Genomic DNA, 13,411 nt, shown 5'->3' with positions numbered 1-13,411 from the left:
CAAACTGTACTCAGGGTATGGCCTCATCAGTGCTGAATACAACCTCCTTTCAAACAGTTGTAGACAGCCAGAAGGTCTCCTCTCTGCCTCTTTTTCTCCAGGGTCAACAACTCCAGTTCCCTCAGCTGCTCCTCACAAGACTTGTGCTGTAGACCCTTCCCCAGTTTTGTTGCTGCTGTTTATTGAATACTGAATGTACAGATCCTTCTTACAACATGTTGTGACAATGCAGAGTAGAGCAAGCTAAATGCAGACCCGCCAAGGAGATCTTGGCAAGAAATGCTGAACACAACACTCACATGGTTTGGAATGTCCATGTTGCTGCTAGGGAAGCGGATGCAGTTTCTGCACATTTTGTTTACCAAATCTTCACGGAAGATGATTATTTCTTGGGTGCAATATTGAATCCTGAATGGAGAACATTAATTCAATTTAACAAATGGAGATGAAACTAAAAGATAGGGAGCTGCTTTATGAAAATGATCTCCTTCTCATGTAGCAAAATGAAAAAGCACATTTCAGTGGAAACACTTATTTCCCTTCTTACCTTCATTCTCTCCAGATTCAGAAAAAAACCCCATGATGCTTCTGGTATTTGCTATCAAACTTTCAGCACTACTTCTCTCCTCAATAGTTTATTTATTTTATTCACAGAACCATAGAACCCCAGACTGCTTTGAGTTGGAAGGGACCTCTAAAGGCCATCTAGTACAAGCCCCTGCAGTCAGCAGGGACACCTGCAACTAGAGTAGGTTACTCAAAGCCCCAAGCAACCTGACCTGGAATGGTTCCAGGGATGGGGCATCTACCACCTCTCTGGGCAAGGTGGGACAGGGTTTCACCACCCTCACTGTAAATACTGCTTCCTTCTCTCTAAACTGAATCTCCCTCTTTTAGTTTAAACCTTTATTTAGAATAAACCTTTATTTAGAATAAACCAAACCAGGTTGGAAGAGACCTTCAAGATCATCGTGTCCAACCCATCAACCAATCCAACCCACACAAACAGCTAACCCATGGCACCAAGTACCCCATCAAGTCTCCTTCTGAACACCTTCAATGACGGCGACTCCACCACCTCCTCGGGCAGCCCATTCCAATGGGCAATCACTCTCTCTGTATAGAACTTCTTCCTAATATCCAACCTGAACCTCCCCTGGTGCAGCCTGAGACTGTGTCCTCTTGTTCTGGTACTGGCTGCCTGGGAGAAGAGACCATCATCCCCCTGTCTACAACCTCCCTTTCTCCTGCCACAACAGGCCTTGCTAAAAAGTCTGTCCCCAGCTTTCTTCTCAGTCTCTTTTTAAGTACTGAAAGCCTGTAAGAAGGTCTCCCTGGAGCCTTCTATTCTCCAGGCTGAACAACCCTAGCTCTCTCAGCCTGGCTTCCTTGCGTGTAATACTAATGTATTTAAAGCTAATTAACAACTAATGAAAGGGAGGAACTCTGATAATTTGAAACATTTACAACAATTTTTTTTCCCCCCAGAATTTGTAAACTTGAAAAATTACACCTGCAGATGAGTCATTCAGTGAAAAAAAGAAAAGGGAAAAAAAAGCAACATGAAAAAGAGCAGTAAGCTCCACAGGTACCTGCAAGGATTTGTGGTGAAAACTGAAAATGGCACCAGCTGTCTGAATTCCTCTGTAATATTTTCAGCCAGGGGAGGTCTAAAATAAACAGCAACAGATGTTACCAAGCAAGCCTTGCTTTAACTTTGTAACTCAACATTCCAAAACGGGAGAAAATGAAGCAAACTGACCTTGGTAAAACAGAACCAGGACTGGGGTCTTCAGGGCCAGGAACAAACACAAACCGACTACTGTAAAAAAGTTCAAGGTATACCTTTTATCTCCTAGAGGTATCTAAACATTGAGTATGTGAAGCCCTTACTTCTCAGATGCATTGTAAATAACCTACTCTGAAGCAGAGATGACAGCTCTTCCTGGCCTTAAGCACCACAGAAATCAATGCTAAGATGTAAGCTACATATCCACTCCTCCCTGAAGTGGAGGAAACCTTAAAAACTCCTCACTATGGAAAGATGATTGACTAGGGGCAGGGAGAATCATAGAATGGTTTGGATTGGAAGGGACCTTAAAGATAACTAGTTCCTAGCCCCCTGCCATGGGCAGGGACACCTTCCACTAGACCAGATTGCTCAAGGTCCCATCCTGCCTGGCCTTGAACACCTCCAGGGAGGGGGCATCCACAACTGCCATGGCAATCTGTTCCAATGTCTCATCACCCTCACTGTAAAGAATTTCTTCCTAATATGCAGTCTAAATGTCCCCTCTTCCAGCTTTGACCCATTCCCCCTTGTCTTATTACAACATGCACTTACAAAAAGTCCCTCCCCAGCTCTCCTGTAGCCCCCTTCAGGTACTGGAAGGCTGCTCTAAGGTCTCCAAGCCCTCTCCAGGTTGAACAGTTCAAAGTCTCTCAGCCTGTCCCTACAGGGGAGGTGCTCCAGCCCTCTGATCCTGTTCATGGCCTCCTCTGGACCTGCTCCAGCAGTTCCTTGTCCTTCTTATGCTGGGGGCACCAGAACTGGACACGGTGCTCCAGATGGAGTCTCAAAGCAGAGTAGAGGGGGAGAAAGCCGGGCCAGGGACTCAGTGGCAATGGGCTCCAGGATCCCTTAAAGGGATCCCAGATAATCCAGCAGCGGCACACCAGGTGCCTCCACCAGGACAAAGGATCAGTACAGAGGATACACTTGCTCACATCTCACAGAGCTCAAGAGCTGTGGCCATTGTTTTGGGGCCCTTTTTAGGAACTAGCTCTGCTGAGGGGCTCCTGTTACAAATTCCAAGATCAGAAGCCAGAAAGGATAAGCCTGGCTGGCTCCCTGGGTTCTACTTTCCTTTGTGTAATTAAATCTCTCAAAGGGATTTAGTTCATCAGGCCTGGAATGGGCTCCCACAGAGCAAGGACAGAAGAAAGGATAAACAAAAGATTCCTTTGCAAGATGGTGTGCCTTTGGCTAGTTCCCAAACTGTGGAGAACTGCATATGCAAGAATGGAAAAGACAGCAATGAGATGTCTCCATGTAGGCATGGAATAGCGTTTCAGGTGACTATCTGGGGGCTGGTACAGAAGGCCTGTAGGTGCTCATAGCAGCAGAGATTCATAGAATTGTTTAGGCTGGAAAAAACCTTTAAGATCATCAAGTCTGACCATCAACCCAACACTACCAAGTTCGCTGCCAAACCACGTCCCTCAGCACCACATCTACACGCTTTTTAATACCTTCAGGGATGAGGATTCAACCACTTCTCTGCACAGCCTGTTCCAGAAGCAGACAACCCTTTCAAAGAAATTGTTCCTAATGCATAACAGAAACTTCCAACAGTGCAACTTGAGGTTGTTTTCTCTTGTCCTGTCACTTGCCTCATGGGAGAAAAAGCCAACCCCCACCTCATTTCAACCTCCTTTCAAGGAATTGCAGTGAACAATGAGTTGTAGTGAACAGTGAGGTCTCTCCTCAGCCTCCTTTTCTCTAGTCTAAACAACCCCAGCTCCTCCTTCCTCTCAGCTCCTCCTCACCAGACCTGTTCTTCAGAACCTTTACCAGCTTTGTTGCCTTTCTCTGGACATGCTCCAGCACCTAAGTGTCCTTCTTGGAGCAAGAAGCCCATAACTGAACCCAGTAATTAAGGTACGACACTGACTTGACTTCAACGCTAGTTTGCAAAGCGGCACTCTGCTGATTCCAAGGGAATTCTCAGGGAAAAGGGCTCACCCAAATAGCACTCTGGGGAACTTATGGGCCATGTTTAATCCATATGGGATACAGGGAGAGGCAATTTCACCTTTGCTCACTCACAGCAGCTTCCAAAAGCAGGCTATTTTAGATAAAAATCAAAGCCTTACGCTGCTCCCAAAACAAACACAGAGGCCTGTGACAGGAGCAGCTGCCATCTGATCATAGCACAACAATGGCTCTCGACAATGAGAAAACACAGCATCTGTTAGGTTCTTAAAGTAATTAAAGCAAAGGTTTCACAAAATAAACACTTTTCCTTTTTTCATAGCACAGTGTACCTTTGATGGATACTGGGATATTCACAGATAATATCTGCAAGAGCCTTCAGAGAACCTGGAGTCAAGACAAAAGAATCTGTGATATAACACCTGGTTAGACATGAAGCACACATATGAAATCACCCCTAGACTTCAGTGCATTAAAAAAAATGTCTCACTTAGAAAAGAAAGGATTTTTTCCTGCTCTCTTTGTTTTGCCATCATGATGTTAATTTGTTGCCTGAGTGTACACAAAGACTTCCCTACCTTTCAGTGACTGAATTTGATTTTTTCCGTATGGTGCAGAGGAAAAATTTCCACAAAAGAAAAAGCAGGTTGGAGGTGCAGAGGAATAACCTGGGAAAACAAGAGTTTCTCTGTGAGTGCAGCCATAAACCTCAGAACCTTCCAACTTTCCCCTCTCCAGCCCATTCAGCAGCACTTCAAGCTCTGCTGCTGTTAATACACTTGAAGAATTTTCTTGACACAGGTTTTTGTTAACTCGAAAATGATGAGGGCAAGGTACAAATGTCACTTCAAGGAACTCTCTGTTATTTACAGGCCCAGTTCCAACAACATTATGTGTGTGTAGCCAGCCAACCACTGACCCTTGTCATAAAATGACACAAAGTACAATTATAATAAATAATACAATTTAAAACCACACTCTTTGTTTAAAGAGAAAAATAGCAGGTAGGTGGCAATGGATCACCATCAACCTCCATGCATCACTCCAGTTCAAGGGCTCTACCAACATTTAATTCACTGCTTGGCATTATAAAGCATCAATAACTGGAACAGCCCCAATGTTTTCATGGAATCATGAAGGTTGGAAAAGGCCTGACCAACACCACGCCTTAAAGCCAACCATGGCTTTAAGAACCTGGTGAATCCTCCCCATATCACTAATCACTCAGAAGCACATTCTTCAGAGCAAAGAGTTTAAAAAAATGAAGCCAAATTCCCATCCTCACAATAAAAATAAAAATAAAACCACCTACTCAGGAATTCATCTCACATTCCCTGTTACTCTCCATTTTCCTAACAGGCAGTAGCAGACTTGGATCCACTTTGCTATTTTTCAATCCAGTTGGTAAATAGGACAGAATTGTTTATAGCAGAGAAATGGCTCATCAATGTTTAATCCTTGCTGAGCCACTCAGCTATTATTTTTAGCCTATAATTATGAGGCTTATTAATTGCCTATTAAAGAAGTCTCAAAATAACAAATGCAATATTTGCTTCTTTGCCAGGTGAGTTCAGAATATTAACCTCACTGACTAACGTCCCTTTATTACTTCATTATAAGCCATCTTAGGTCCAGTTCAGTTTGCTTCAAGGATCCTGCCAACTTTGATCAACATAAACTGTTTTTGTAACTTCTAGATGAGACAGTGGCCTGGTTTGGGCTACATAAGAACTAGTTCTGGTCGGTGCTGTGACTTCCCAGCTCAGGCTCTGCTCACTGAGGCACTTACTGAAGTTCAGGGCAGGTCTGCACAGCCAGGGGCTGCTTCCAGCAGGGAGAAGCTGCTGCCAAGAGCTGGGATGCAGGAAGGCTCTGCATACCAAGGGCATTGCCACAGCTTGTGCCCCACCTTTGAGGGCAGGAAGTCAGAGGAGGCAGACAGGGGGATGAGCAGACAGGATAGGTGACCCTTAATTGCCCAACAGGGTACTGGATCCCATGGATGACATCTTCAGGATCAAACTGAGGGATCCCCAGGGCAAAGCCTCTTCGTCCCTGGCCATTGTCCTAGGAGAACTCTGTCCTTTCTGCCTTCCATCCTGGTCTGTGTGTACCTGAATCCAGTTCCAGAATCCAAGTCCTGAATCTGGTTACCATCTGCTGCTGAGTCCAATCTGGCACTTGCCCAGTGCCTGCTCCCAGCATCAGTGGTGTCAGTGGTGCTGTCATTGCCATCATGGCTTGGGTTGGCTCTTGGTTTGTGTCTCTTTGTCTCTGTTCCCTGGGATTGTTCTTCTTTCCATCCCAGCTGGTTGAGTTTCTTTCCCAGCCCATCAGACTCTCCCCCTTATTCCCTTTCTCTTCTGTTGGGCAGGCAGAGGGCTTCAGAGAGAGCCTCTGCTGCTTTTCTTGTGGCCAGCCCAGCCCTGACCCCTGACAGAGTGGCAATTTGTATTCAATATTCTTTAGGTGAGTTTCAGTTTCCTACCCTTAATTTTATGCTGCTTGTTTCTAAAGCACCCACCCTCTCAGGCTTCCATTCTACCTAAGTGTGATGGTTTAACCCACCCTCATCAACAGACAGAACAAGCTGTTCCAAAGCTGCTCTGGAACACAAAGAAGCAATTCACAGATCTCACAGATGCTTGCTATCCAAATGTTGTCAACATTGCTAATGTAATGATGTGTGGAAGAAACAGTTCATATTTTAAGAGTAACTGACATTTTTTTGTAGGTAGAACCAGAAAGTACTGGAGGAACTGCTGAGCTCTGATGAAGTATGAGGTTTTCTTTAAGCCTAGGAAGAACTTTCACGAGGAAGAGAAACATTTTTGACAAGGCACAGAAAAATGGCAGCTGTCCAAAACAACATTAGTAGCAAATGATGTGTGAAAAGGAATCACAGAATGGTTTTGGTTGGAAAAGACCTTTAAGATCATTGAGTCCAACTATTATCTAAGTCTGCTGATGTGAGTGCTGAACCATGTCCATCAGCACCACATCTACATAGCTTTCAAACCCCTTCAGGGATGGGGATTCAACCATCTCTCTGGGCAACCTGTTCCAGCATTTCAGAACCTTTTCAGTGAAGTTTCTTCTAATATCCAACCTGAACCACCCCTGGTGCAACTTGAGGCGACTTTCCCTCATCCTTTCACTTGTAACCTGACAGAAGAGACCAACCTCTACCTTGCTCCAACCTTCTTTCAGGGAGTTTCATAGAGCCAGATAGTGTCCCTGTAGCCTCCTTTTCTCCAAGCTTAACAACCCCAATTTCCTCAGCTGCTCCTCACGAGACCTATTTTCCAGACTCTTCATCAGCTTTGTTGCCCTTCCCTGGACCTGCTTCAGCACCTCAATGAATAGAATTGAATTAACCAGGTTGGAAAAGACCTTGAGATCATCGAGTCCTTCTTGGAGTAAGGGTCTCAAAACAGAACCTAGCACTCAATGTGAGGTCTCACCAGTGCTGAGTATAATCACCTTCCTGGTCCTAAACTATCAGGTTACACTTTAAAATGTTTAAAACTGTTGCCTGACTTGTTTGTTTGTTTATTTAAAGTGTACTTTTGAACAAAGGCTTAGAAGCAGTAGGACATTAGGAAAAGTTTTGGACATTAGGAACAATTTCCTTCCCTGAAGCAGGATAGCCAGGGCAGTGGTGGAGTTTCCACCTGTAGAGGGACTGAAAATCATATAGATATGGTGCTAAGGGACATGGTTTGGTGGTGGGCTTGGCAGTGCTGGGCTCAGAGTTGGACTTGATGACCTTAAAGTTCTTTTCCATCCAAAATGATTCTATGAAACCACCGTCTTGCTGTCATTTGTCCACTGTCCAGCTCTCCCTGCCTGACAGGAATGCTCCTGTAAGAGACTACATTTTACAGAGTTCACAAAGCTAATCTAGCTTAAAACTGTCACCAACAAAGGCAGTTAGTTTTCTATTGAGTTATTCCCTGAACTACATCACTATGGGATCAGACTTTCAAGCCCATGCCAAGCAGAGGACACAACCACAGACTAGGACCGAGGATCCCAGCAGGACATCAGATTGCCTTGGTGCATTCATCAGGTCCACTCATCCAGGCTGCTGAGGGCCATGGACAATAGTACAAACTCTCTGAAAGAAGGCTGAGAGTCATAGCAGTCCTCACTTAAAAGAGGGGACATTTAGACTAGATAGAAAAAAGACAATTTTAAATCTGAGGGTAGTGAGACAGTGGCCCAGGTTGCCCAGAGAGATGGTAGATGCCCCAGCCCTGGGCCCGTTCCAGTCAGATTGGACAGAGCTCTAAGCAAGGTTACTGTAGTTGCAGATGTCCCTGCTGACTGCAGGGGGTTTGGACTAGATGACCTTGAAAGATTTATTCCAACCCAAACCATTCTGTGATTCCATGATTCACCTACCTGAAAACATTGTGTGAAGCTTTTCCAGTACTTCAGCTTGGTCCAGCCACACATCAGAAAGAAACACAAACATGGCATCTTCGTTTTCATCCTCCAGCTGCTTCAGTTTTGCAGATGCCTTTACTGAAGCTGAAGAAGGCCCTCCAAAGAAGTTTACATTCCCATAGAAGGCTCTACAACATCAAAATATGAGTTAGTTCTGTTTCTTTCCCAAATTGTTAGTTTTGATTATGATTCACTTAAATTATTTTAATTACCATGACAGGTAGCTCAGAGGCTATCAATAATCATTTAGCACTTCATGGACAAAGCAAGGAAGAGAAGTGGCTGTTACCTAGACATGAAGCAGGGATGCTGTCCTACCATAACTCAGCAAATGATCTCAGGGTAATATTTATCCTGGGTTCTTTCCCACATCCAATCTTTGAGCAACACAGAGTTTCTTATTCCCATGCAATAGTTGCCTAGTTTTGCAACTGGGAAGGGCTCAGATCTCACTCGTCATTAATATGCAGAACCGAAGGGCCTTTGGAAAGGTTTTTCTGCTTTAGCACTGGTCTAAGCAGCTCAGCACATCCCAGAATGGCTTCCTTAAAACTATATTTATTTTGAAGCATTTGGGGAGGGGGAAAACTAGCATAATGCCACAGAAACTGCAAAAATGATAATGTGCATTCTTAGAATCCCAAACCAAAACATGAAGGGAGGCTACCAAAAGTCAGTTTTATACCTCGTGGTAGCAGAAGGCTCAGTAGGTGGAAATCCAAAAGCCTTCACATGAAAAACTTCATCTTCATACCAACCTAAGAGATTTTTGGAACAACAAAACAAAAGAACCTTTAGCTTTTATAACATCATGTCCTAGACCTTAGTCAGACAGCTGGCAGCTGTGCTGGTCTCAGCCTCCATCGGTCCCTCACTTGTGATAGGACCAGTCTCTGTGCTGATTAATGGTGAACCAGAGCAGGGAACTATCTGGCTGACAATCAGACTGAGCAAGAAACCAACTACTTTGTTAGCTTCAGATTCCTTGGATGGCTTTGCTGCACAGCCACATAAACAACCTTCTCAACCCAATTGAGTCAGAATGCAGAAGAATGGGAATCATTTTGGTTGGCTCTGCCCTGGAAGAGTCTTAATCAAAGTGCACCCTGTCTCAGGAACTGTCCCACCTGTGAGAGGAACAGAAATAACGTGTGCTATTTGTTCTTGCTATCATTTTGCTCCTAACTTTTATTTACTTCATAAATTATAAAGTGCACTATGAATGGAGCTTTGAGCTCCAGGAGGTTGGAACTCGATGATCTGTAAGGTCCCTTCTAAATCAAACCATTCTATGATTTCCCATTTGTTTCCCAAATGATTTCAATTCCTTGGGCTGTTCTTGCAGTTGTCCTGCTCCAGACACCAGCTGGCCCCTGAAATTCCCTTCTTCATCTGGCAATTCCCAGCCAAGGTATTTTGGCTCCTGAAATTCTTTTCTCAAGCCCCTTAAAAGCTTTTGTTACCTCTGATCAATCATGTAGCTGCCATTGGGTTTCATTCCGTGATTGTATTAGTCTGTGATTCTCTGATTATATGACTCCGTGACATGAGAAGATAGCCTGGGATTAAGTGTATTGCACAGGCCAACATTCCACACACAGAAAGGTCCATTATTTTTGCTAAAACAAGGCTCCAAATCTTCAAGCTCTTCCATCATCTTAATGAGAAGCCTCATTAAAGTCTCTGACAGACCAAAGCTTTGCCAACAGAAAGCAGCATTTCTAGACTGTTGAATCATACTGTTTGGTTTGCAGAATGATAGAATCATTTCACATGGAAAAGGCCTCTAAGATCATCAAGTCCAATCATTCTCTAACTCTGCCAAGGCTGGTGCTAAACCATGTCCCTCAGCACCATACCTCCACCTCTTTTAAACCACCTCCCTGAGCAGACTGCTCCAGTGTTTCAGAACCCTTTCAGTCAAGAAGTTTCTTCTAATGCCAAACCTAAACCTTTCCTGGCACAATTTGAGCCTGCTTCCTCTCCTCTTATCCCTCATTAGCAGGAAGAAGTCTCTAGTCTGTCTCCTTAATCTACTTGTATTTCCTCCAAGCATGTTGGAGCGAGGCTCACAAAGCTGCTATAGATGCTCATACCCCACCATCATCACTGAAACCTAACCAATTTGGCAGAGCTCTGTTAACTCTTCTCTGCCCCCAGAGCCCACAACATAACAGGAAAGGCTTACAGCCAAAAATCTCTCACAAATTGAGCTTATGGTCAAGCCCCATCAACATGAGACTTGTCTGTTCAGCCACATCTGGTAGACATGTAACTGCAGCAACAGCCAGGAACATAATAACTTATTACAACTAAGAAAAACAGTCTTGCCTTACCTTCTGCCAAAACAAAGCATGATTCAGTGTACAAACCACTGTGGAACTGGTGAGGAAAGGTTAAGAAATCTCTTTGTCTTAAATCAGGATTCTTAAATGAGTAAAAGTTTGCTTTCCAATGGTGTCATAGATTTGGACACTGCTGAAAGGTCATAGCCTGCCTTAAGAGAAAGGTAATTAATTAACTCGGTAGCTGAGCAGGTAAGTTCATAAAGGGCTGGCAAAGAGGAACAAAGCTCCACTTCCATTAGGAGGAATATTAACCTTGGCCTAAAAGTCTCTGTGAAACAGCTTCAGCAAACAAGTGACTCAAAAAGAAGGAAAAAGACAGAGCTGTAATTCTCAGTATGTAATTTTTAACATTGGTTTATCCTTCAGTTAAAAACTCTCCAAGTCTACATCTTCAATTCTTACACCACAGTAAAAGGATATGGCTTTACTAAGGTCTAGCTGGACCACTCCTGTAGGGTCTTCCAGGAAAAATTTCCCCTAAAAAACCAGGATTAATTAATAAAGAAAAACACACCCAGCAGATAAATTGTTCAATCAGAAGAATCTATCAATCAGCATGTAGAAATAATTCAGCACTTTTAAAATACTGTCAGCTTAGACTACAGTGGGAGAACCAAAACCAATGTAGTTTATAGTCACTTGTCCTGGTTTGAGCTAGAACAGAACTGATTCTTGTCAGTGCTGTGACTTCCCAGCTCAGGCTCTGCTCAGTGAGGTACTTATGAAGTTCAGGGCATGTTTGCACAGCCAGGGCTGCTTCTAGTAGGGAGAAGCTGACAGAGACAGTTCCTGTCAAGGGCTGGGCTGCAGAAAAGCTCTGCCTGAGACATGCTCCTCTGCACACCAAGGACACTGCCACAGCTTGAGCCCCACCTTTAAGGGCAGGAAAGCAGAGGTGGCACCTGAGGGGAAGAGCAGCCAGGATAGGTGACCCTCAACTACCCAACAAGGGATTGCATTCCATGGACGGCATCTTCAGGATTAAGCTGAAGGATCAAGCCCTTTGCTCAATGGTTGGTGTCTTAGGAGAACTCTGTCCCTTCTGCCTTCCATCCCGATCCCTATGTTCCTCAATCTACTTCTAGAATCCAAGTCCTGAATCCAGTTTCCATCTGCTGCTGAGTCCAATCTGGGACTTGCCCAGTGACTGCCCCCAGCATCAATGGTGCCAAAGGTGCTGGGATTGCAGCAGGGGTTATGTTGGCTCTTGGTTTGTGTCTGCATGTCTGTCCCATGGGACCATTCTTTCCATCCCAGCTGGTTGAGTTTCGTTCCCAGCCCATCAGTCTCTCTCCCTTCTTCCCTTTCTCTTCCCTTTGGGAAGGAAAAGGGGGGCATGGAGAGCCTCTGTCACTTGTCTAGTGGCTAGCCCAGCCCTGACCACTGACATCAATGTATATTAGCACCTTCCCTTTGAGCTGTTTCGGTCTTGATTGTTGGCACCTCCCTTCCTAACAATCACTGTTCAATGCTGTGGCAAGTCCTAACACAGATATTGGAAGCTTGAGCATTTCAAGAAGGGGCATGCCTGAAAAATGGGACTGGTTCTAGTTGCTGACATAAAGCATTACAAAAAGAAAAGATGAGTCAACATGTGTCCAGGTAGCCAAGAAGGCAAATAGCATCCTGGTCTGGATCAGCAACAATGCAGCCGGCAGGACCAGGGCAAGGATCATGCCCGCTGTGCTCAGCACTGGTGAGGCCACACATCAAATACTGGGTTCAGTTTTGGGACTCTCACTCCAAGAAGGACAGAGAAAGGCAACGAAGCTGGTGAAGGGTCTAGAACACAGGTCTTGGGAGGAACTGCTGAGGGAACTGGGGCTGTTGGGCCTGGAAAAGAGGAGGCTGAGGGGAGACTTTCTGGCTTTCTACAACTCCCTGAAAGGAGGTTAGAGTGAGGTGGGGGTTGATCTCTTCTCCCAAGCGTAAAATGAGAGCAGAAAAGGAAACAGCCTCAAGTTGCACCAGGGGAGGTTTAGGTTGGACATTAGGAAAAATCTGTCCACCAAAAGGGTTGTCAAGGCCTGAAACAAGCTGCCCCAGATAGTGGTGAAGTCCTCATTCCTGGATGGATTTACAAGCCATGGAGATATGGTGGAGAGGGACATGGTTTAGTGGTGGACTTGGCAGTGCTGGGTTAATGGTTGGACTTGATGATCTTGGAGATCCCTTCTAACCTTAATGATTCTATGAAAAAAACCCTGCAGTGGGAAGACAAGGACATTGTCTCGCACACTAGCGCCAAATGCTTGTGGGAAAGTCTCTTCTTAAGGAATGGATCTTGCACCACTGATGGGAGCTCTGCACTGACTCCCATGTCACGATAGAGTGGCGAGATGCTCAAGTCTCATTGTCTAGTCTATGACAACACTGAATGAATGCTGGCCTAGGTACCCATAATAAAAAGCAACCTACCTCCTTAAGCTGAGTTATCATCCCAAGCACAATCACTTCTCCCACTTTGGCTGTATTGCCCAAGAGAGTTTCTACTGTCTTCAGCTGGAACCAGAGACAAAAAACAAATAAGAATTAAATTAAACTCTCCATTTATCTTCTTTTTAAAGCAGTAAGACAAAGCCCAGCAAGCAGATGTTTTTAGCTAAGTACACAAACAAGCTATGAGAGAACTCAGTAGAAAAATCTAGGACACATTCTGAATGTCTTGAGGGAAGGGTTTCCAGTAATGGCTATTTAAAAGAATATTAAAGAACTGCTTAGCAAGTTGTTTATTGTCATTACTTTGCTTATAACTGGATGGAAATTGGGAAGAACAAGTGGCACTTTCTGCTCTGGCCTGCACCCATACAGTAACACCAATCACTTTTATCAAGGATCCCTAGATGGATGGCAGAGAACACTCCAGAGCAGTACAGGTGACATCTCAGAGTGTTGT

At 44.5% G+C, this 13,411-nt stretch overlaps 1 protein-coding gene across 4 annotated transcripts in view; it reads right to left on the bottom strand.

The window, feature by feature from the left end:
- POLE2 (DNA polymerase epsilon 2, accessory subunit) overlaps nt 1-13,411 on the bottom strand; it is a 33,461-nt gene that overhangs the window by 5,448 nt on the left and 14,602 nt on the right. For 3 of the 4 annotated variants that reach the window (XM_068149150.1, XM_068149152.1, XM_068149154.1), the window contains 10 exons: nt 12,934-13,017; nt 10,937-10,992; nt 10,504-10,553; nt 8,853-8,925; nt 8,123-8,295; nt 4,294-4,383; nt 4,048-4,102; nt 1,763-1,822; nt 1,593-1,670; nt 300-408 (listed from right to left, as the gene is read on the bottom strand). In XM_068149150.1, coding sequence (XP_068005251.1) covers nt 300-408; nt 1,593-1,670; nt 1,763-1,822; nt 4,048-4,102; nt 4,294-4,383; nt 8,123-8,295; nt 8,853-8,925; nt 10,504-10,553; nt 10,937-10,992; nt 12,934-13,017 — 828 coding nt within the window. The remainder of the gene's footprint in view (nt 1-299; nt 409-1,592; nt 1,671-1,762; nt 1,823-4,047; nt 4,103-4,293; nt 4,384-8,122; nt 8,296-8,852; nt 8,926-10,503; nt 10,554-10,936; nt 10,993-12,933; nt 13,018-13,411) is intronic. The other variant, XM_068149151.1, reaches the window with a different exon arrangement.

Source organism: Melanerpes formicivorus, unplaced genomic scaffold, assembly GCF_026170545.1.
Source record: "Melanerpes formicivorus ecotype bairdi unplaced genomic scaffold, bMelFor1.0.p_v2 SCAF_17, whole genome shotgun sequence".
Lineage (NCBI taxonomy): Eukaryota > Metazoa > Chordata > Aves > Piciformes > Picidae > Melanerpes > Melanerpes formicivorus.
This window is presented reverse-complemented; position numbering and strand designations above follow the sequence as displayed.